The 21,662-nt window shown below is 48.9% G+C and overlaps 1 protein-coding gene across 1 annotated transcript in view; it reads left to right on the top strand.

The window, feature by feature from the left end:
• Window positions 1–21,662, top strand: part of TG (thyroglobulin) — a 234,211-nt gene that overhangs the window by 208,022 nt on the left and 4,527 nt on the right. The window contains exons 44-45 of the mRNA XM_065903111.1: window positions 2,372–2,553; window positions 5,041–5,148. Of these exons, the coding sequence (XP_065759183.1) occupies window positions 2,372–2,553; window positions 5,041–5,148 (290 nt within the window). The remainder of the gene's footprint in view (window positions 1–2,371; window positions 2,554–5,040; window positions 5,149–21,662) is intronic.

Genomic DNA, 21,662 nt, shown 5'->3' on the forward strand with positions numbered 1-21,662 from the left:
TGTGCCCAGAGCTGTGCTATGCCCTGTATATTGAAGTGTTGTTGGAATTTGACAGTGATTCTATGCAACTGCCCAACTCATATGGTGATTTTGATATATCAGTGAAATACACATGCTAAATGTTTAGCAATAACCAGAGTTATGTGAATGGTGACTAATATAATTTTGGGGATAAAATATTTCAAAAACTCAGAAAAGGGCAGAGAATAACATGATGATTTCCCCCTAAACTATTAGAAGATTGTGAAGTCAATTAGATTGCAGGCAAGCATTTTGAATAGACTAGATCAGACTAGACTAGAATAGAATACAATATAATGGAAACTATCAGATACGTCATAGATGTTAACAACAATGAGAATGAGTGTTACTTGTGAACATTACTACACACCTTTGAGTGTGATTCCTTTGAGTTATTTCCTTTTGAGTGATTCCTTTGAGTGTGATTTTGTGTGTGATTCCTCATGTATCCAATGTCTTTTTTATTATAGATCATGATCAGAAATATTTGATAATATATGCACTGTATAATAAACCCATGTTGATATAATAAACACTGATACAGTAAGCACATTGCTATTCAGATTTAACAGGTATTAGTATTTTTTGCCATATTTTCTTCAGATCTTTTTCCAAGAAATAACCCATTATAGATAGAATTCAGACTAAGCCATATTTGCACACCTCTCCCTATCTCCTTTCCTCATCTCTCCTGAAGCTGGTGTGTAGCCACCAGCAGACATGCTTCTGATCAGTGATTCACCCAGGTCCAGGCTCTTGGTGAGACAGGCTAAAGGAAGCACACCCTGTGACCCCAGGGGGTTGTGTCTCAGACAGCAGGGATTCCTTACTGGTCTCACCCACTCCTTGAATTCTAAGCACAGGTCCGGTGTGCTTGGGAATGTTTAGGAAAACAATCTAAACACGTCAGGATGTCCTGATAAGCACATGTCAGTGTTGACCTAAGAGTCTAGAAATATGTAAACACACATCCTAGGGCTGTACAAGAGCCAAGGCGCCTGGACCTCACACGTGGGAGCTGCATCTCCTTCTGCCCCTTGTCTTCAGAAATAAGGAAACTGAGTCTTGGGAGGGAGGACATGGCTCTCCCCAGACTCTCCCAGGCAGACAGGACAAGTAAGAAAGGGAAGAAGGAAGAGGAGGAAGACAAATAATCATACGACTTCACTCGCAGGTGAAACAAGCAACTGAACAAACCAAACCAGGCAGCAATAAACACGCAGACACGGTGGGGGGCAGAGTAGCGGTAATGTGGGGGGGAGAGGGCAAAACGGGTAAAAGGGACTGACTTCAGTTTCATTTACTGTCTCAAGCGTATGTGATGGGATGGAAACTAAACCTCTGGTGGTGAGCTCACAGTTGGGTACCCAGAAGAAGGAATAGAATGTTGTACACATCCAACTCATCTAACGTTATAGACCAGTGTTACTGCAGTTTAAAAACAAATTTTGAAAAGAGAGAAGGAAGCAAACGAGAAAGAAAGGAAAGATGGGAGGGAGGGAAAGAGGAAGGAAGAAAGACAGGAAGAAGAGGGAAGGACTCATTCCTAACTGAATGCCCGTCCCCAGAGAGGGGATGCCATCCCCAGAGAGGTGCCTGGGTACCCCTCCCCATCCCCGCCCATCCTCTGTGAAGTCGCCCTGCCCCCGCCCTCTCACCCCGCTGTTTCTCTGCATAGCACCTGTCCCGGATGAACACCTAACTATTTGCTTATTTTCCACCTCCACCTCTAGAACATGAGGCCCGCGAGAGCAGGGATGCTGGATCAGGGCTCCCTGAGCAGCATGCTCAGGGCTGTTTCCCAGGCCTGGCAAGCAGCTGGCCCTGGCCCGGGAGTGGGTTTACCAGCAGAAGAGAGGATGGAGGACACCCTTACGTTGACTGCTTGAGTCAGTGAAGGAGACGGGAGTCTGCTCTGCTCACAAGCCCACGTGACAAGCTGGCTGAGCAGGTCCGGTGCAGGAGCACCCACCGTGAGACCCGAGAGCAGCCTGCAGCAAAGGGGGGCGTTCAGGGAGCGCTTGCGTATCGCCGGCACCCTTTGCAGTGCTTCACCTTTAAATCTTCCTTGCAGCCCTGCCTGGGTTGGTGGAGGCAGGCTCCACTCTGTCCATTTTCAGGCTGGGAGAAGAGGGCCCAGAGAGGTAGAGGTACTTGTTTAAGGTCACACAGCTGGAAGGAGGCAGCGCTGGGATTCGCACCCAGGCAGTCTGGCTCTAGCACAGATGGGCTGCACACCATCTTCCACTGCTTTCCAGAGAGAAAATTCTAGACCAGGTGTTGGAGCGATGCTGACTCGAGGCCTTTCAGAATCTGACCAGGTGATTTGCGTATCTTTTTCTTTTTCAAGCAATTTGAAGAAAGTCAAGGCCGGACCAGTAGCAAAACAGCCTTTTATCAGGCGCTGCAGAACTCCCTGGGCGGCGAGGCAGCGGACGCCGGCGTGCAGGCCGCGGCCACGTGGTACTACTCCCTGGAGCACGACTCGGACGACTACGCCTCCTTCTCCCGCGCCCTGGAGCAGGCCACGCGGTGAGTCCCCTGGGCGTGCGGGTCTGCCTCCACGCGGGCGTGGGGATGCTCAGGCCATTTGGGGAGAACCGGGGCATGGTGCCGGTGCTTTTCGCTGCCTCCTTCATTCAGTCCAAAGTGCGGGTGCCTGCCCGCATGGGGGAGACTTGAGGGGTGGCCCAGTCCTTCCCTCCATGGTGCTTGCGCCTGCTGTATACACCCTGCGCATAGAAACTGAGCTCAGCTATTGCTGGTGAAGAACCAGGGAGGGGTGTGCTTGGCTCAGAAGAGACAGCCCAACCCAGCAGATAGGACCCCACGTCCTCCAATCCAGCGGTCTGGACCTAGGCTACCCTTGAGAACCGTGTAGGGAGCACTCGAAGGGTGGGGCAAGAGCCCAGGCCTCATGAGCACTGGTATACATCTCTCAGATGGTTAAAAGTTCGCCTGCAGTACAGGAGACCTGGGTTCAATCCCTGGGTCAGGAAGATCCCCTGGAGGATGAAATGGCAACCCACATCAGCATTCTTGCCTGGAGAATCCCATGGACAGAGGAGCCTGGCGGGCTATAGTCCATGGGGTCGCAAAGAGTCCGACAAGATGGAGTGACTAAGCATGAAATGTATTTCAAGGGTCCCCCAAGTGACTCTGCTTTGTGGCCAGAATTCACCTTGCACAGGAAACACAGGCCTAGACAGGGGAAGGTTTGTGCCTGACGTCACACCTAGAATAGAGGACACAGGGCTTCTAAGGCCGTGCGACCCCTTCCCCAGGATGCTGCTTCTATGCTCACTGTTTATGGGTCTTGCTGTTCTCACTGCTTCCAGCTTCCTTTCCTGGGGAAGTCTGCCCAGGTCCCCCACCCAGGAGTGGTTAGTGGATGCCCCCACCCATGGCAGCCTCTGCCGTCCCCAGACCATCCCTCTGTCTCATCACAGTCAAGAAACAGCCAGGTTCCGTTTCTCTCTGCCTTTGGAGCCCCCGGGATGAGACCACAGCGGGGACTCTAGCTCTCGGGTCACCTGTGAGCCCCCTTGGGACGGTCTGGTTCCCTGGCAGGCCCCCTCCATGAGGGGAGAACGTGGTCAGGGGGGTTCCGGCATCCTGTGGCTTCTTTCCTGTCCTCGGGGAGGTCCACGCTGGCCCTCGCTCTCCGTCCCTGGGGACAGAGCCACTGTTGAGGCTCGGAGGTCCCTGCTGAACTTGCCTGTGATGGAAAGAGCTGGACTGAAGGGTGCTGAGACGCGCTTCCCTGCTTGGTCTCTCTGCCCAGGAGCCTGCGGTTTCCAATCAGAGCATCATGGGCTCTAAATAAAACTTTGTACCATCTCCTGGGACCTTGGGGACCAAGAAGGCTCTAATTTTCCCTCCAGTGGAGAGTTCAGCTTTGAACCCTTTGAACCAAATGGGCAGCAGCTGTTCCTGGAGGCCCAGTCCCAGAATGGACTCTAAAGGCTCACAGATGTCCGACTCCTGGGCCCTGAGATGCTCACAGCCATGTCGGGACTGGCTCAGGTCCATGTTGTGGAAAGAACTCAGGCTAGAGTTCAGAAACCCGTGTTCCTTCCTGTTCCAGCTTTAGCCTGTATCTGTCTTTGAGAGCAATGCATTAGCCGGGGGCAGGAGCGGAGGTCTGAGGGAGGGCAGGTAACCCAGGAAGGCTTCACTGCTGAGCTGGACTCCAGATCTCCTACAGGTCCGGCCCTCCTTCCCTCCTGGCAGGACTGAGGCAACAGCCTCCACGGGCCTCCCTGCCTCCAGTGTCCTCGTCACAGTGCTACCAGGGTGGGCCTCTCTGGAGGTCTGCTCCCACCCCTGTCCCGCTGACTGCTCCTCAGGGGCCCGTGAGTTGAAGAGGGCTGCCTCCATCTGCACTTCCAGACTCACCCCGCCAGCCACATGCTCTCTGAGAACCTTCCCTGTGACCCCTAGAGGTGCTGGTCTCCACCTCCAGAGGAGGGGTAGGCAGCCCTCCTCAGTGATGGACTTCCATGAGTCCATCACTTACCAGAATCTCTGCAGCATCGGGCTCATGGGCCCCGTTTCTCAGCTGAGGATGTGGAATGTCAAGGAGACGTACAGATGCTGTGTAGGATTCAAAGCCCCGTGGCCCCAGACCCTTGAGGTCTCCATCTCCTTTTTAAATGCATGATTATGTTCAGCTCCACAGTATATTGTATTTATTTGACTATAAGATGTTTTGTTCCCAAGGTTTTGGGTAAAATTGATGTTCTGGGAAGATGATGCTCCCACGGGTCGCTTGACCCTGAGATGTGTCGTATGGACCACAGCGTGTGATTGTGGCCGTCATGAAGCAGGCTGGACTGTGCAGGGGGCCCAGCTGGGGCAAGAGGAAAGCCGGGGGTACGAGGAGCAGGCATGTTCTCTGCTGCTGTGTGCAGAGGGCTGCTCGCCCAGGGACCCTCGCCTGGGAGAGACCTTTACCCAGCACTGTTGTCTATAGAGCTGGGCATGGCTAGACACCCCCCTCTGTCTTCCTCTCACCAGAGACTACTTTATCATCTGCCCCGTGATCGACATGGCCAGCCACTGGGCAAGGACGGGTCGAGGAAACGTCTTCATGTACCACGCTCCAGAAAGCTACAGCCACAGCAGGTAAGGTGGCCCTGTGGCTACGGTGGGTGTGGACACATGAAGGGAATCTGGCCGAGGGGTCCTGTCACTTCTGCGGTCCACAGAGTAACAGAAAAGAGACGGCAGGACCACCGTACAACTCCTGGTTCAGTGACATGGAACACATTGCTTAACTTTTCTGAGTCTCAGTTTTCTCATCTGAAAAATGGGTGGAATAGTAATCACCACTCTATCTCACAGCACCGTAGGAAGGGCATGTAGGATAAAAGATGTAGAAAGCACTTTGCAATTGCAACATTAGCTATTCATTGGTTGACCTGGCTTGGGAGGAGGAGTCATCTCTATTAACCCTATATGTTTGTGCCTCTAAAAACTGAACAGTTAGCTTAATTTAAGAAAATGGCTTTCCAAAGTATAAAAAGATTTTTTGCAACAAAAGGAAATCATGATCACCTAGAGTTACCAGGTCCTAAACTCTAGAACCTCTAAAAGTGATCTCTTAAGGAAAAAGGGGCTTGTAGATGTGAATAAACTAGGGATCCTGATGTGAAAAAACTATCCTGAATTATCCCAAAGTATCCTAAATGCATTTATAAATGTCCTTGTAAGAGGGAGGTGGGGAGATTTGCTACACATAGAAGAGGAGAAAGCAGAGCTTGAGTGATGCACATATAAGCCAGGAAATACCAGCACCTCCAGAGTTGGAGGCATAAGGCATGGCTTCTTCTCTGGAGCCTCCAGAGGCAGCATGGCCCTGCCCACATCTGGATTTGGGCTCAATAAATCGGGTTTTGTCTCCAGAACCGTGAGACAGTAAATTTCTGTTGCTACAAGTCACCAGAGTTTACAGTAATTTGTTACAGCAACTACAAGAAATTAATGCAGTCTCCCAAATATTCTAGTTTTCCTAAGCAAGCACTCACTGTTTACCTGGCTTCCCTCGACAGGTTTTTCAATTTTGTAACACTGCACAGAATGTCTGGTAAAGAATCTTCCTGCAATGCAGGAGACCACGTTGGATCCCTGCGTTGGAAAGATCCCCTGGAGAAGGGCATGGCAACCCACTCCAGTATTCTTGCCTGGAGAATCCCATGGACAGAGGAGCCTGGCGGGCTACAGCCCATGGGGTTGCAAAGAGTCGGACACGTCTGACGGACTAACACACACACACACAACATCCATCTTTATGAGGTCAGCAGTGTTGGGATGACCATCTGCATTTTACAGATAAAGAGTCTGAAGGTCAAGGAGCTTCACATGATTTCCCCAAGGTGGTTGGTTATAGAACAGTGAGCTACTCAGCTTCTCTGAGCCCCAGAGTTCTCTTTCCACGAAAATGTGTGGTTTCTCTGCTTAGAAGTATGTCAACCTGCTCCGTTTCCTAGAGTCAAGCAACTGCCTCCAGGTTGCGGGAAGCAGAGTCATGCCAGGCTAGGATTCTGCTGAGAAGGCAGTCAGTAGAGAAGGAAGAGGTGGTGAGGACAGTTGAGGGTTTGGACAGAGATGAAAGGAAGCCTTGTAACCCCGTGGCCACCGCGTCCTGGGGGGCCGGGCGTGGGAAGTTGTTGGTAGAGTCTGCCTTGGCAGCACCTCCCACGTGCCAGGGCTCTCAGGAATCCACGCCCTGTGCATTTCTTCAGTCTGGTCTGCCCTCCTCCCTTCTAAGGTAGAGGTTATAGCAGAAGTTGTAAGCCTCCAGAAGTAAGCTCATCAAAAGTCTTCAACATGTGCATGTACTTTTGGACTCCAGAATTTTTTTTGATAATTTTTTTCATTTATTTATTTGTTTTTGGCTGTGCTGGGTCTCCATTGCTGCATGGGCTTTTTCTCTAGTTGCAGCGAGTAGGGGCTACTCTCTAGTTGCGGTGCGTGGGCTTCACATTACGGTGGCTTCTCTGGCTGTGCAGCACAGGCTCTAGGGCACATGGACTTCAGCAGTTGCAGCACTCAGGCTTAGAGGCCCTGAGGCATGTGGGATCTTCCCAGACCAGGGATTGAACCTGTGTCCCCTCCATTGGCAGGTGGATTCTTTCTTTACCACTGAGCCACCAGGGGAAGCCTGGACTCTAGAATTTATAAGTGGCAAAAAAAGAACTGCACCTATTATATGAGCGCAGAAACAATGAAAACAAACATAATGAAAAGACCCACAGGATTCTGGCCAGAATCAGTAATGCTTTAACCCCATCTGAATTTGTTTCCACCCTGGGTGGGGGCGGTTAGAACAATAGTTCTGGAGGCCCACAGTGTGGAATCAAGGCAGGGGGCAGGGCCACGCTCCCCCTGGAGGCTGGAGGGGTTGATCTCCTCCAGCCCCACCCCCACACCCTGCTTCCCAGGAGCCTCAGGCATTTCTTGGCCAGTAGGTGAACATCTTTCCACAGTGCGTCTATGTGCAAATTTCTCCTTTTTGTAAGGACGACAGTCCTACTGCACTAAGACCCACCCTAATGAGTTCCCTTTAACTTGGCTATCTCTGCAAAGACTTTGTTCCCAATGAAGGTCATATTCTGAAGTCCTAGAGGTAGGGGCTGCAACATGTCTTTTAAGGGGATCAGAATTCAACCCGAAGCACCACCCTTCTGAGTAATATGACAGCCCTGCTGAGGAGGCTCCCGAGGGACAGGAGTTCAAACCTGGCTGTTGAAGACTTAGGATCGGGGTGGTCCTGGGAGGAGTGATCCTTAAACAGAGTCCAGGACATACCCTCTGTCTCCCGTGGCCACTTTGGGGCTCTGTGTTGCTAGCATCTTCACACTCTCCTGGGGACAGACAGATGGGGCTGGTCCGCAGAACTTCCCTTGAAAGGAAGACGTGTTTGTGCATCAGAGACACACAGTGCCGGCTGGGTCTTTACAGCCACAGCACCTCAGGACCAAGAGGCCCTCCTGACGCAGAAAGGGCAGAGTAGGTGCTCAGGACGCCGTGCTGAAGGGCGGAAGCCGGTCCAGCTACCTCCTTTAACAGGCGGGCAACTGGCCTTCCCACTCCAGTCTATAGGCACCTTGGGGCTTAGTTTTGCCATCTGCAAAATGGGAATAAGGAGGTGAGAGAGGTCAGGAGTACTCAGCCTTAGCTGTGCTGTGTAGAGCCCTGGACCCAGGGTCCCTGAGAGAAGGACAGCAAGAAGGGGATGGGGGGATCTGAGCTTCCCAGCCCCTTATCTCCATAACTGAGCTTCGAGTAAAATTTCAAGGTCATGCAGTATAGAGAGATATGAAAAACGTCTGGGCTCAGTCACCTTTAAGGCACCTTCTGACTCTCACATTCTATGAATTTTGAAGCAAAGAGACTCTGAGTCGCTGATACATTTTAGAAACAGAGATGTTGCCAACTGTACAAAGGCGGAGAGTGTCCTGGTTAGAGCAGGGACTCTGGGCCAGCTGCCTAGTTAGAAACTTGTCTTATATAGCTCAGGAATCTAAAGCAAGTCACTTAATCTCCTTGGTGACAGTTTCTTCATCTGAAAATGGGAATAATAATAATAGTGTCTACTTCAGAGGGTTGCTGTGATCATTTGTATATAGAATGGGACCTGGTAAACAGGAAATGGTGAGAGTGTCTCATTATTCTTGTCCATCAAAATGGATTCTTGACATCTTTCTAGGCATACATCATCTCTCCCACCACGACCGTAATACGGCTCCATCTATACAGTAGATGAATGAATGAATCACAGGAACTAACCCATTTAATTGTTGGCAAGTTTATCTTTTACTGCCTGAAAAGACATCTCTCTCATTCTGCCCTGGAGCTGTCACAGTCTCATTTATTTCTGGCTCAGATCTACAGACTTAAAATATATGTGCATCCTTATGGTTTCAGCCATCTGTCTGGTACCTCCATTTCTGTGAGCATATATTAGCTTTCCTGGCATAGCCAGAGAACAAAACACAGTAAATTACCACTTTTTCACAGCCTCTTGTTAATTGATCACAGCACTGCTTGGTCCTCTACCTGCTTACCTTGGATTATAGATGAGATTTACATCTCTGAAATTCTGTGAGGAAAGAATAGGCATAATTGATGAGGGAGGACACAAAGAAATGAAAATCTACAGTATGAGAAGAAGGTGCAATTTTAAGATCCAGATTCAAAGAATCACAGACTATGTAAGATGATTTTGTCTAACTCATCTTACAGATAAAGAAACAAATGCTCAGAGGAGACTGGAATTATGTCCCAGTTACAGAGTCAGTAAGTGGCAGTCTGAACTCAAACTCTGTCTCCTACTCTTTCCCCAGTTTTCTTTCAATTGTACCTTCTTCAGTCTGAAACTTCTGAGTCCCTACAATGGCTAAGTCCACTTGCTGGCTGTGTGACTGTGGACAAGATGCTTAACATCTCTGAGCCTCTGTGCGTCTTCATCTATACAAGGGAGAGTGATAATGCATGTCCCATAGGGATACTGGGAGGGTTCAGGGAGAGAAAACCTGCATCTGGGGTGTGTGTGTGTGTGTGTGTGCCTACAATGATATCTAGCAGCTTTGCTTCCAAGACTGTTGACATGAGAACACAACTTACACTCTTTAAAACTATTGACATGAATCCTTCCTCGGTGATCAATGCAAAGAAATAGAGGAAAGCAATAAAATGGGAAAGAGATCTCGTCAAGAAAATTAGAGATACCAAGGGAACATTTTATGCAAATGCGGGCACAATAAATGACAGAAATGGTAGGGACTTAACAGAAGCAGAAGATATTTAAAAGAGGTGGCGAGAATACACAGAAGAACTGTACAAAAAAGATCTTCATGACCCAGATAATCACGATGGTGTGATCACTTACCTAGAGCCAGACATCCTGGGGTATGAAGTCAAGTGGTCCTTAGGAAGCATCACTACGGACAAAGTTAGTAGAGGTGATGGAATTCCAGTTGAGGTATTTCAGATCCTAAAAGATGATGCTGTGAAAGTGCTGCACTCAGTATGCCAGCAAATTTGGAAAACTCAGCAGTGGCCACAGGACTGGAAAAGGTCAGATTTCATTCCAGTACCAAAGAAAGGCAACATCAAAGAATGTTCAAACTACTACACAATTGCACTCATCTCACATGCTAGCGAAGTAATGCTCAAAATTCTCCAAGCCAGGCTTCAATAGTATGTGAATGGTAAACTTCCAGATGTTCAAGCTGGATTTAGAAAAGGCAGAGGAACCAGAGATCAAATTGCCAACATCCGCTGGATCATTGAAAAAGCAAGAGAGTTCCAAAAAAACATCTACTTCTGCTTTATTGACTATGCCAAAGCCTTTGACTGTGTGTACCACAACAAACTGGAAAATTCTCAGAGATAGAAATACCAGACCACCTGACCTGCCTCCTGAGAAATCTGTGTGCAGGTTAAGAAGCAACACTTAGAACTGTACATGGAACAACATTTCCGTGGTTCCAAATCGGGAAAGGAGTATGTCAAGGCTGTATATTGTCACCCTGCTTATTTAACTTATATGCAGAGTACGTCATGTGAAATGCTGGGCTGGATGAAACACAAGCTGGAATCAAGATTGCCAGGAGAAATATCAATAACCTCAGATATGCAGATGACATCACCCTTATGGCAGAAAGCAAAGAACTAAAGAGTCTCTTGATGAAAGTGAAAAAGGAGAGTGAAAAAGCTGGCTTAAAATTCAACATTCAGAAAACTAAGATCATGGCATCTCATCCCATCTACTCATGGCATATAGATGGGAAAACAATGGAAACAGTGAGAGACTTTATTTTTGGGGGGGCTCCAAAATCACTGTAGATGTGACTGCAGCCATGAAATTAAAAGATGCTTGCTCCTTGGAAGAAAAGCTATGCCCAACCTAGACAGCATATTAAAAAGCAGAGACATTATTTTGCCAACAAATGTCTGTCTAGTCAAAGTTATGGCCTTTCCAGTGGTCATGTGTGGATGTGAGAGTTGGATTATAAAGAAAGCTGAGCGCCGAAGAATTGATGCTTTTGAACTGTGGTGTTGGAGAAGACTCTTGAGAGTTCCTTGGAGTGCAAGGAGATCCAAGCAGTCCATCCTAAAGGAGATCAGTCCTGGGTGTTCATTGGAAGGACTGACGCTGAAGCTGAAACTCCAATACTTAGGCCACCCGACGTGAAGAGCTGACTCATTTGAAAAGATCTTGATGCTGGCAAAGATTGAAGGCGGGAGGAGAAGGGGACGACAGAGGATGAGATGGTTGGATGGCATCACCAACTCAATGAACATGAGTTTGAGCAAGTTCTTGGAGTTGGTGATGGACAGCGAAGCCTGGCATGCTGCAGTCCATGGGGTCACAAAGAGTTGGACACACCTGAGCGGCTGAACCTAACTGAACACAACTTAAAATGTTTCTTTTGCTCAGTTCTGCTCACTGCAGAGATTTTGAGCCAGTTTCCTCCATGGCTCCATCTATATAGCCTATTGTTTCAGGAAGAGGAATTTTCACTGGTGGCTGTAATCTAGAGTTTCTCAACTTGAACTCTGTTGACATTTCAGGCCGGATAATTCTTTGCCATAGAGGCTCTCCTGTGCATTGCGTGCTGATGAGCAGAGTTTAGCAGCAGCTCTGGCCTCCACTCATTCAATGCCAGAAGCACCTTCCCAGTTGTGATAACTAAAAATGTCTCCACACATGGCCACTGTTCCTTGGGGGCCAAAATGGTCCTCAGCTGATAAACACTGCCAGCATCCCTCAAAACGGCAGTTATCACTAACAGCACTGGAGGGAAGCGTGACCCCATCCCTGAATGAGCACAAGACCAACCCACCCCCAGATACCGTTCCTGGCCCCACAGACTCTCCGGCAGACCACAGCGCACCACCCAAGCAGAACATTTGGCGCTTCTATTACAAAGCCCTGGAAAGCTGACAGGCTCTCTTTGGTGGTCACATCAGGCAGAGCCCTGGCCTGCTGTCCGCTCCTGCATCTCAGGCCAGGGGTTGTCTCTCTTGCCCAGCTGTCTCTAAGCATCACCTCCCACACTCTGCTGGGACTCTTGCCTCCCTGCCAGTCCCAGCTTCACCATCTTGTTGACTATGGTTGATGTCTTTCTCTCTAACCAGCTCCTCCCAAAGGACACACTTGCCGAATATCTTCCCAGAACAGGCCCCCACTTTATTCTCTGCCACTTATGAGCAAAGGATTCCCCTGTGACCAACCCAGGTTTGGGGGATCCTCTACAAACCTTCCTCTAGGAGCCAGGCCCCAGCAAGCATAGCAGGGAGCATTGGTGTTTTCTCTGATATTGCCTGTCCTTAGGGGGCTCAACCTGGTTCTGCCTCGTGCTGTGTGCCTCTGGCCAGCGACAGCCTCTCTGAGCTTCAGTTTCCTCGTCGTAGATGGAGCTAGTAATAGTACTGACACATACAGGAGTATGTCAGGATCAAGTAAGACAAAGCATGCAAACAGCCTAGCTTGCCACCTGGCGTAAAGTTGGGACTCAGTAGGTGTTACTCATACTGCTTAATGTATGATCCTGGGAGAGCCCACGTTGCGATGAACAAGTGCTAGGAAGAAAGCAACCACACATAAAGTGGTTTTGGGGAACTGGCCACCATAAGGGTTGCTGTGGCCACTTCAGAGAGGAGATAGAGGCCCATGATCTTAAGCTTCCTGGCAGGTAGAGTCAGGTCGTCTTTCGCATGGAAACTCCCCTCGGGACTGTGTGTGAGCCGTCAGACTTGAATCGTGTCCTCTGTTCAGGTCCTTATTCCAAAGCTTTTGGACTCCAGGATCCTGAGACGTGATTCCCTTGTCTCTGCAGCGCAGTGCATTTAGAGAGCTGAGACTTGACTTTGAATGGGCGGTGGGGTCGGACTCTTGGGATTAAACACCTCTCGAAACTCCACATGGGATGTTGGACCGTTCTTTACCTTTGGGAGAAGCAATTCAGTGTAGAAGAACACATCCTTGGAGGTTAAACCTACTAGGATGTTAATCCTATCTCTTATGTTTGTTAGCTCTGCATTTGAGCAAGTTCCTTCACCTCAGTTTCCTCACCTAGAAAATGGGTATAGTTACATCTGCCTCATAGTGTGAAGATTCCTGTCAATATACATTAAATACTTGGCTGGTCAGTATTTGGGTTATTTTCCTTTTAGGAAAAATAAGGTCTGAGAAAAAAAAATTAAAATGACTAACGAAGCAGTTATGTTTCTCCTTCACAAGTTGTCCCAACCCTGGAAAAACAAAGTCATCAATTCCAAACTCAAGACATTTCGTACACCACTGCATGTGCATTCTAGATGTTTCTGTGCATTCCAGGGGCCTTAACATTCCAGATTCACAGTCTTATCTTTCTAGTTGATGTGTCTTGGTGGATTAGTTGAAATTAGCAAACCAAAGAAAATATTAAGAGGCTGAATTCTTGAACTGAGTCCCTTGGCCTGGCTACATCTGTGTGATTAACAAGATAATTTCCCAGTAAAGATGGAAGTAAATCATTTTCTGAGACTGAAGCCAGTCTCATGATATTATAAGGGCTTGAGGTATACATCCACTGAAACACTGATTCAACAAATAACTACTATCTTCTATACTGCAGATTCTTTGAGATGGAAATCCTAGAGAGAGAGCAACTGCTAAGACAGAGAAGGGGTGCATTGTTGGGCCTAACACTGTAGTCATGGGCTAAGGCTGATAAGGGTCTAAGAGTAGGTTGCAAAGAACAGATGATAAATAAGGAGAGTAAGTTCAGATAATGGCAGTAGGAAGGAAAAAGGAAATAGGCTTGACATGTCAGGATAAAGAGGGATGGAGAACTGAAGTCTTTTGAAGAGGAGAAGAGTACTTGGAGATGTGGGAGAAAAAGATGGGTTCTTGCAGTTCACATAGGAGCTTGCAAGCTGTGGCAGGCAGAGATATTATTGTATCTGAGTATGATAGGAAGGCATTGGAGATTTTTAAGATTATGTAGAATGCACATTGGTCTTTTCTTTCACACTCATAGCACAACTCACTAAAAACCATTGGAAACCCTGTTATCCAATATTATGATCATTTAGTTAATCAGGAAAGTTAGCTAAAATGGGAACTTGTGAAAAATGAATAAGGTATGTGTATGCCTTAAACATCTAATTTGAACTGTAAGCATATAAACATACATTTACTTGCCATGCTTCGTGCAGGGTCAAAAGTTTGAGTAGAAGAACACAGTTTGTGATTCTCTCTTTGAAATTTGTGCAAAACCAAAACCATAACGAAAGCTCTGTGATGTCCACTTTTGGTTTCTTGAAAGTGGGGCATCCACGAGATACACAATGCATTTAATTCAGCTCTATAATTACAGTGAGAACCATAACAGGCACAAACAAATTAGCGAGGAATGCAGTTGGTTCTGGGTGGACACATAACATCCTGGTGAGAATAGATGTCTTGGGCCAGGAAAGTTCAGCCTTTTCGAAGCAGCAGTTGTTATGCCTCATGTAGGGAATACAATATCCGGGTTAACCCAGCAAGTCCTTTGAAAGGGTCGCCTGTATTGCCAAAGTATATATCATCCAGCTCTGCTGGGCTTTAGGGAGCTATGGAAATATTGCAACTATTTCATCTGGAGCCATGGATGGGGCTGTGTTATTTAAAGTATTGTATAGGGAATCCTTTTGTAAAACACAAGCCAAAGCATATAATTACTTCTTGATTAATTCATGGGCAGAATCTGAACTTTTGCATATTAGATTTGCGCAAAGAGAAGCACACTGGTAAGCTTCTATTTATAAGTTATTTAACAACCCTTCAAAAAAAAAAAAAAAAAGGCCTGGGAAGCAGAAGGACTTTTATTCCTTCATGTTCCCTAATTTCCTTTGGAGGAAGTTGTCAAGAGATGCTGGCTAAAGATGAGAAAAGGAGTATATTTTATGGGAATGAGGTCAACAAACTTCCTCCTGTAGACAGAACAAAAAGGATAGAAATTCTTGCAAGAGCCGGCTCTCAGATCAATCCAATCACATAGGCTGGAGTAATGGGCCTTTCAGCAGCCAAGCCTCTTCAACCCCCAGAAGGCAAACACGTGGTCTGTTTATGTCAAGAAAGATCCTACCCTGCTCACCCTGCTCCCCAGCACAGATCACTGTGTCCACAGGGCCCAGAATCAAGTGCATTCCTCTGGGGACAGCACCTCAGTCCTGCTCCCTAAGAAGCCCTGGTGTCCATGTGTGATGCTTCCCTTATGCTCAGGTCAGGAGCTTGTGTGTGAATAGTCTCTGAAATGTGACTTTGCTTTTGACTCGCTGGAATGCAGGCTTAGCCTCCCTGCAAACCCAGCAGATTTTAGGTGAGCGGGTTGGCTAGAAGGTAAGGTCAGGGCTGGGGTGGGGTTGGGGGTTAGGGCGCAATCTGTTAAAGGAAGCAGCCTTCTGTCCCTACTGGATAGCTGCAGCCACCCTGCGATTTCTGTTCTAATCTGTCTTCCCAGCCTACTCCAGCAATGGTTCCCAAAGAGGTCAGCTGGTGACTGGCTTGTGGAGAGGTCCCCGATGTCCCCCATCCCTTCAGATGTGGCCCTCAGTCCCTCTGGTCTCAGGTCTCACGCCTTTCACAGGACCAGAGCCGAAAGACCTTAATGAGCAGACAGTCGAGTGGGTCCCAAACTTCCGGTTTTCCTGAATCAGGAAAAACCCCACTTTCATCTGTCAGCATGATGTGCTTCTCATAGTACACGAGGCCCAGATCTCTGGGGGCTCCGTCACCTGCCGCAGTTCCCACCTCTCTGTGCCAGGCCACGCCTCCCGTCCGGGCCTCCGCACGAAGCTCCAAACCCACTGTGATTCACACACCCCGAGTCTCTGCTCAAATGCCTGTCTGCACTTTACCCCCTCTCTAGAGACCCCTACTCACCTTTCAAGGCAAGGTCAACCGTAATTTCTCCTGTCTGGCTTTCTACAAGCTCCTCTCCATTCTCTGACCTAAAATAAGTAGCATCACTTTTCTCTTTGCAAAGCATTGCCAATGATTCTATCATTTGGCATCTATTTATCTCTCTGAATCTTACGCTTTGTAATGTTGGCTTCTCTGCCCTTCCTGTCAGACTCCTAGCTCCATGACGGAAAGGTGGACTTAGTCCTCATTTACCCCCAGCACCTACTGGGAGCACAGCGCACAGTAGGCCTTTGGCAAAGGTGACTCAGGTGCAGTCCTGCCCCGACGTGCTGTGTTTGCAACCATCCTCACTGAACTGTATTCACATCCTGAGCTCAAAGCCCACGCCATCCCCCGGGCGGGGAGCTGCTGGGTCCTGCCCCCCTCTGGCTCTTTGTACCGTGACCAGCACCAGCAACAGCAGCTCTCGCTTGGGTGGGCTGTGCGCTCAGTCGCTTCAGTTGTGCCTGACTCTTTGCAGCCCTGTGGACTGCAGCCCGCCAGGTTCCTCTGTCCATGGGATTCCTCAGGCATGAATACTGGAGTGGGTGGCCATTTCCTCCTCCAGGGGATCTTCCTGACCCAGGGATCGAACCCAAGTCTTTTATGCCTTCTGCATTGGCAGGTGGGCTGTTTACCACTTGCGCCACCTGAGAAGCCCTTGCTTGGATGGCAATTTGTAATATTTAGAGGGACTTCCATCCATCATCAGTCTGTGAACACCTGGTGATACCACGGGGGAGGCTGAACAGGGGTGAAAAGACCCATCTCACAGGGAGAACAACCAAGAGTCGGAGGTGGAAGCAGGGTTTGAGCTGAGGTCACCCAGCCTGGGCAGGGAGTGTTCCCAGAACTCACATCCACATAGGACAGGGAGAAGATGTAGACCTGGCCTGAGATAGGATGAGTGACTGTCATGTTAGGGAATCTTGGTGGGAGGATTGTTAGCAAATGACATCAAAAGGCTAAATCAAAGCAGCGTGCCCTGTACAACTGCCGCAGGTCTGGGCCTATGACCTGTCAGCAATCAAACCCAGCACAGAGCAAAGAAGCCAGATCAATAGGCCCGAACTGTCCGCCCCCAGCCTCAGCACTGCAGCCTCTCAGCTAGCGAGTTTCTTCTTTTACCTCGACAGTCCCTGAAGTGTCTTTCCATGTCTCCCTCTGCTGATAACCGGATCCAAATCCCTCTTCTTCCTCCAGAAGCTCTGGGGTTCTCAGGCCCAGACTCACTGAGGCCTTGGTCCTCCAATCCCAAATGCTTTCTTCCAAGGCTCCCCACCGCCTGCCCCTCCTCCAGATGTTTGCCGTCAACAGCTCGAAATAACTCCAGCATCCTGATAAAGATCAGCCCTGCTGAGGAAACAACAAAGCAAGCAACAAGACAAGCTCTCAGATTAAACAGATCAGATGGGCTGGAAGGCCAGGCCTTCCCCCAAAGCAGTGCTCTGTAATCTTTGGGTGGTGGGCTGGAGCACAGCCAGTGTGCACCTCTCTTCCCAACTCCATGTTTTATGATGTCTCTTTAGTAGTTTGGTACTGTCTATAGGCATGAGGGGGCTTCTCAGGTGATGTTAGTGGTAAAGAACCTGCCTGCTAATGCAGGAGATGTAAGGGACATGGGTTCGATCCCTGGGTTGGAAAGATCCCCTGGAGAAGGGCATGGCAACCCACTCCAGTGTTCTTGCCTGGAGAATCCCATGGACAGAGGAGCCTGGCAGGCTACAGTCCATAGGGTCGCAAAGAGTCAGACACAACTGTAGCAATTGAGCACACACACACACACATGCGTGGGCAGGAGACCATGCTCATCGGCAAAGGCCAAGGTTTAAGTGTTCACCAGCACACCACGGGCCCGTGATCTTCCCAGGAATGTGGTGAAAGCTGTGAAGCTTCTCCCAAGAAAGATGCGCATGCACACTGTCACAGCAGGTCACACCTAGTATCAGGGAATTTGTGCTCCTCTGAAACCCTATAAGGAAGCCCCGAGTTAAAGACCCTTACTCCTAAGCTTTCTGATGGTTCTTATAAGGTAAAGGAAATGGGATTGGGCACTGGAGCCAGAATCTGCGTTAAGAGGTTTGAAAACTGTTGTTGCTAAACCTCACTTAATGTTTGGAAGTGCAATTGCTTCACCCTTTTGCCAGTGTGGACCCTGAAGCCTGGAGTGGTTATGGATCTTCTATAAGACTTCACAGGTACTAAGTGATGGAGTCAGGATCTGAACTCTGTTCATGACACCATTTGGAACGCAGCTTTCTTTGAAAGTAGTGATAGAAAGGCCACAATGGGAGGCAGAATATGGCCCCTCCAAATGTCCACATCCCGAATTCCCCAGGCTGTGGATACGTCATCTTATATGGTTAGGGGTCCTGGCAGATGTGATTAAGATTAAGGACCTTGAGTTGGGAGGTGATTCAGGAATCCCCAGGTGGGCTCGATCTAACGATGTGAGGTCCTCAAGGCTGGAGGGGTGCCAGAGGAGCAGGTCAGAGGGATGGGGGAAGAGGAGGACTCCACTGCGTGCTGTGGCTTTGAGGATGGAGGAAGAGGACCATGAACCATGGGATCTCAGTTCTGACACAGCCCCCGGCTCCCCACCCAGTGAGCAGGAAACAGATCCTTCTGCAGGGACTCCTAAAGAATGGCGCCCACTGACCACTTGATTTTGGCCCAGGGAGACCCATGCTAGGCCTTTGAACTCCAGAACCTGCGAGATAGTACATTCCTGTTGCTTTAAGCCTCTTATTTAGTTGCTCAGCCATGTCCGACTCTTTGCAACCCCATAAACGGTAGCTCTCCAAACATTTTCCAGGTGAGAATGCCACAGTGGTTTTCATTTCTTCTTCCAGGGCCTCTTCCTCCCCCAGGAATCAAACCCTCGTCTCCCGCATTGGCAGGCAGGTTCTTTACCACTGAGCCACCTGGGAAACCCTTCTTAGGGCAGCAGTCGGAAAGGAATAGAGCTACTTTCTCTGTAGGTGGCTCCCTTCCACACACCATAGAGGAGGAGCAGGCTGGGCTGGGGGTAACAGAGGGGAGAGGCTGACCCCTGAGACTCCAGGCCCCCCTCGTTCGCCCACAGCCTTTGAGAGGCACAGGCCTCAAGCACACCAGTGGTGGGGGTGCTGACGGAGAAGCCCATGCCACGAGGCCAGGACAGTGGGCCTTGGAATCGCAGACCTCGTCCCGGCATCATTGCTGAGTTTCAGGGCCTTGGCAGGAAAATGATGTCTTGGAGCCTCGGTTTTGTCCAGTGTAAAATTCTGCAAATCACTCCACACCATCTACTCACAGGGATTGGGGATCATAAGGGTGAAAGGGACTTGCGAACTACCAAGTGTGGGCATAGGTGAGATGTCTCTGTCGCCCTTGTCACAACATGAACACCTTCCTGGTGTTTTTTGTCCTGCGTTTCTTTCCCTTTCATGGGGCATTAGTACCCTGTAGTGGTCCTCAGCCCCCTCCCCTATAGGTAAAGTAGATGGAGACAGGATTTGGGGTCTGAGAGACAGCTTCGGACCCTGGCTCTCCTGTGACGTATCACCTTTCTGGGCCTTGGGTTGTCACCTGCAAATGATGCACATGCTACTCTTACTTCCTGGCTGGTCCAGAATGTTGCTGATCAAAGACCAACCACAGTTTCTGGCACATCACGGGTGCTCGGGAAACGGTAGCTGTAAACAGCAGCTGACGAGAGCTGGCCGCTGAACAGTCCAGGTGGGGACTGCAGACTCTGAGCTTTGTCTGAGCTTGACCGTGGATGCTTTGTCACCGAACAAGGGGCTTGGTTCTTCGGGTCCCAGAACCTATAAATTCTGGTTCCACTTCCTCCTCCCTGCTCAGGACTGAAGGAAAGCTTACCTTGGTTCTAAGAGGATTGGGGTACCTGACAACAGCTGCAAAGAGACATCACCCTTTAGGACTGTTATTCTGAGTGCCGTTGGTCCTGGGGACTCAAACTGTCTCATGTTGCTTCTATGATGCCTTTCATGGAGGCACCAGAAACAGTGACAGATTTTCTTTTCTTGGGCTCCAGAATCACTGTGGATGGTGACTGTGGTCACAAAATTAAAAGACGCTTACTCCTTGGTAGAAAAGCTATGAACCTAGACAGCATATTAAAAAGCAGAGACATCACTTTGCCAGCAAAGGTCCATATAGTCAAAGCTATGGTTTTTCCTGTAGTCGTGTACAGATGTGAATGTTGGACCATAAAGAAGGCTGAGCACTGAAGAATTGATGCTTTTGAATTTCGATAGTGAAGAAGACTCTTAAGAGTCCCTTGTATAGCAAGGGATCAAACCAATCATTCCTAAAGGAAATCAACCCTGAATATTCACTGGAAGGACTGATACTGAAGATGAAGCTCCAGTACTTTGGCCTCCTGATGTGAAGAGCCAACTCATTGGAAAAGAAGCTGATGCTGGGAAAGACTGAAGGCAGGAAGAGAAGGGGGCATTGGAGGATGAGGTGGTTAGATAGCATCACGGACTCAGTAGATATGAATCTGAGCAATCTTCCAGAGATAGTGGAGGACAGGGGAGCCTGGCATGCTGCAGTCCTTGGGGTCACAAAGTGTTGGACACAACTTAGCTACTGAACAATAAAAACCATAATCACAATAGTTCCCTGCATTTGTGAAACACTTGTTTTAATAGCCTCCACGTGCCATTGATGTGCTGATCTGTATTTCACAATGAAGAAGCTCAGCCTCAGAGACATCAATGACTCATCTAAAGTTACACGGGTGACAAGTGACAGATAGAGCAGGGTCTCAGCTGAGTGACTCAGTGGCGTGTCATTTCTTCTGTGCCCCGCTGCGAGTCACATGTACACCTGCTGATAAGTCTGATGGTCACAGGAGGCACTCTGGCTCTCGAGCCCCTAGGAAGTCCCCAGGCTAGACTGGGCACCAGGCCCCCAGCCCCAACCTCAGGCCCGTGGGTCACCGCAGCTCCCAGCCTAAGCAGGTGAGGGACGGCAGAGAAGGCCCCTTCTGGGGTTGAAATGTCCCCCTTCACATCCCTAATCTTGGGGGTCTCCCTTCCCATCTCTGGGGTCATCACAATGGGTCACTCTGAGCCAGAGTCCACTGTCTAGTCACACAACTTTGCTTCTTGCTCTAGAGCAGTTCAGTCTCTGTACAAATTGCCTTTACATGAGAGTCATGTAATCTAAGCCCTTTCCCAGGACCAGCACTGGGCCTATCTGCCCCTTGTACCAGCGCTGATGACAATCACTGGTGACTCTGTTCCCCTGCTCAGAGATGCTGCTGACACCTCAAAGATGGTTGATTAAATCTGGAAGTAGAATGATGGATGAGAAGGAAGTGGGCCAAGCTTTCAAGTACCTACTGCATCCCCCATCTTATTTCAGACTTCACTGCAGCCATGTGCAGCAGGTATTTCACACTCGTTCCATAGATGACAAAACAGGAAATCAGGGAGGTCAAGCACTTTTTGAGAAATTGCTCGGCTTGAAAGTAGAGGAGCCAAGACCAGGGACAGTGTCCTTGGGCCACTCCACTCAGGTCTTTTGTTAGCATCATGCCTTCTTAGCAGTGTTCTTGACCCAACTCTGCTGGTCAAGTTCCTGCTGTCTCTGAGTAAGTCAGGAAACCTCTCTGAACTTCATATTCCTCATCTATAAAGTTAAGAAATTGGCTCTCGTGATAAAGTGGGCCAAGTGCAAGGTC

This window comes from Muntiacus reevesi, chromosome 12, assembly GCF_963930625.1.
Source record: "Muntiacus reevesi chromosome 12, mMunRee1.1, whole genome shotgun sequence".
Taxonomy (NCBI): Eukaryota; Metazoa; Chordata; class Mammalia; order Artiodactyla; family Cervidae; genus Muntiacus; species Muntiacus reevesi.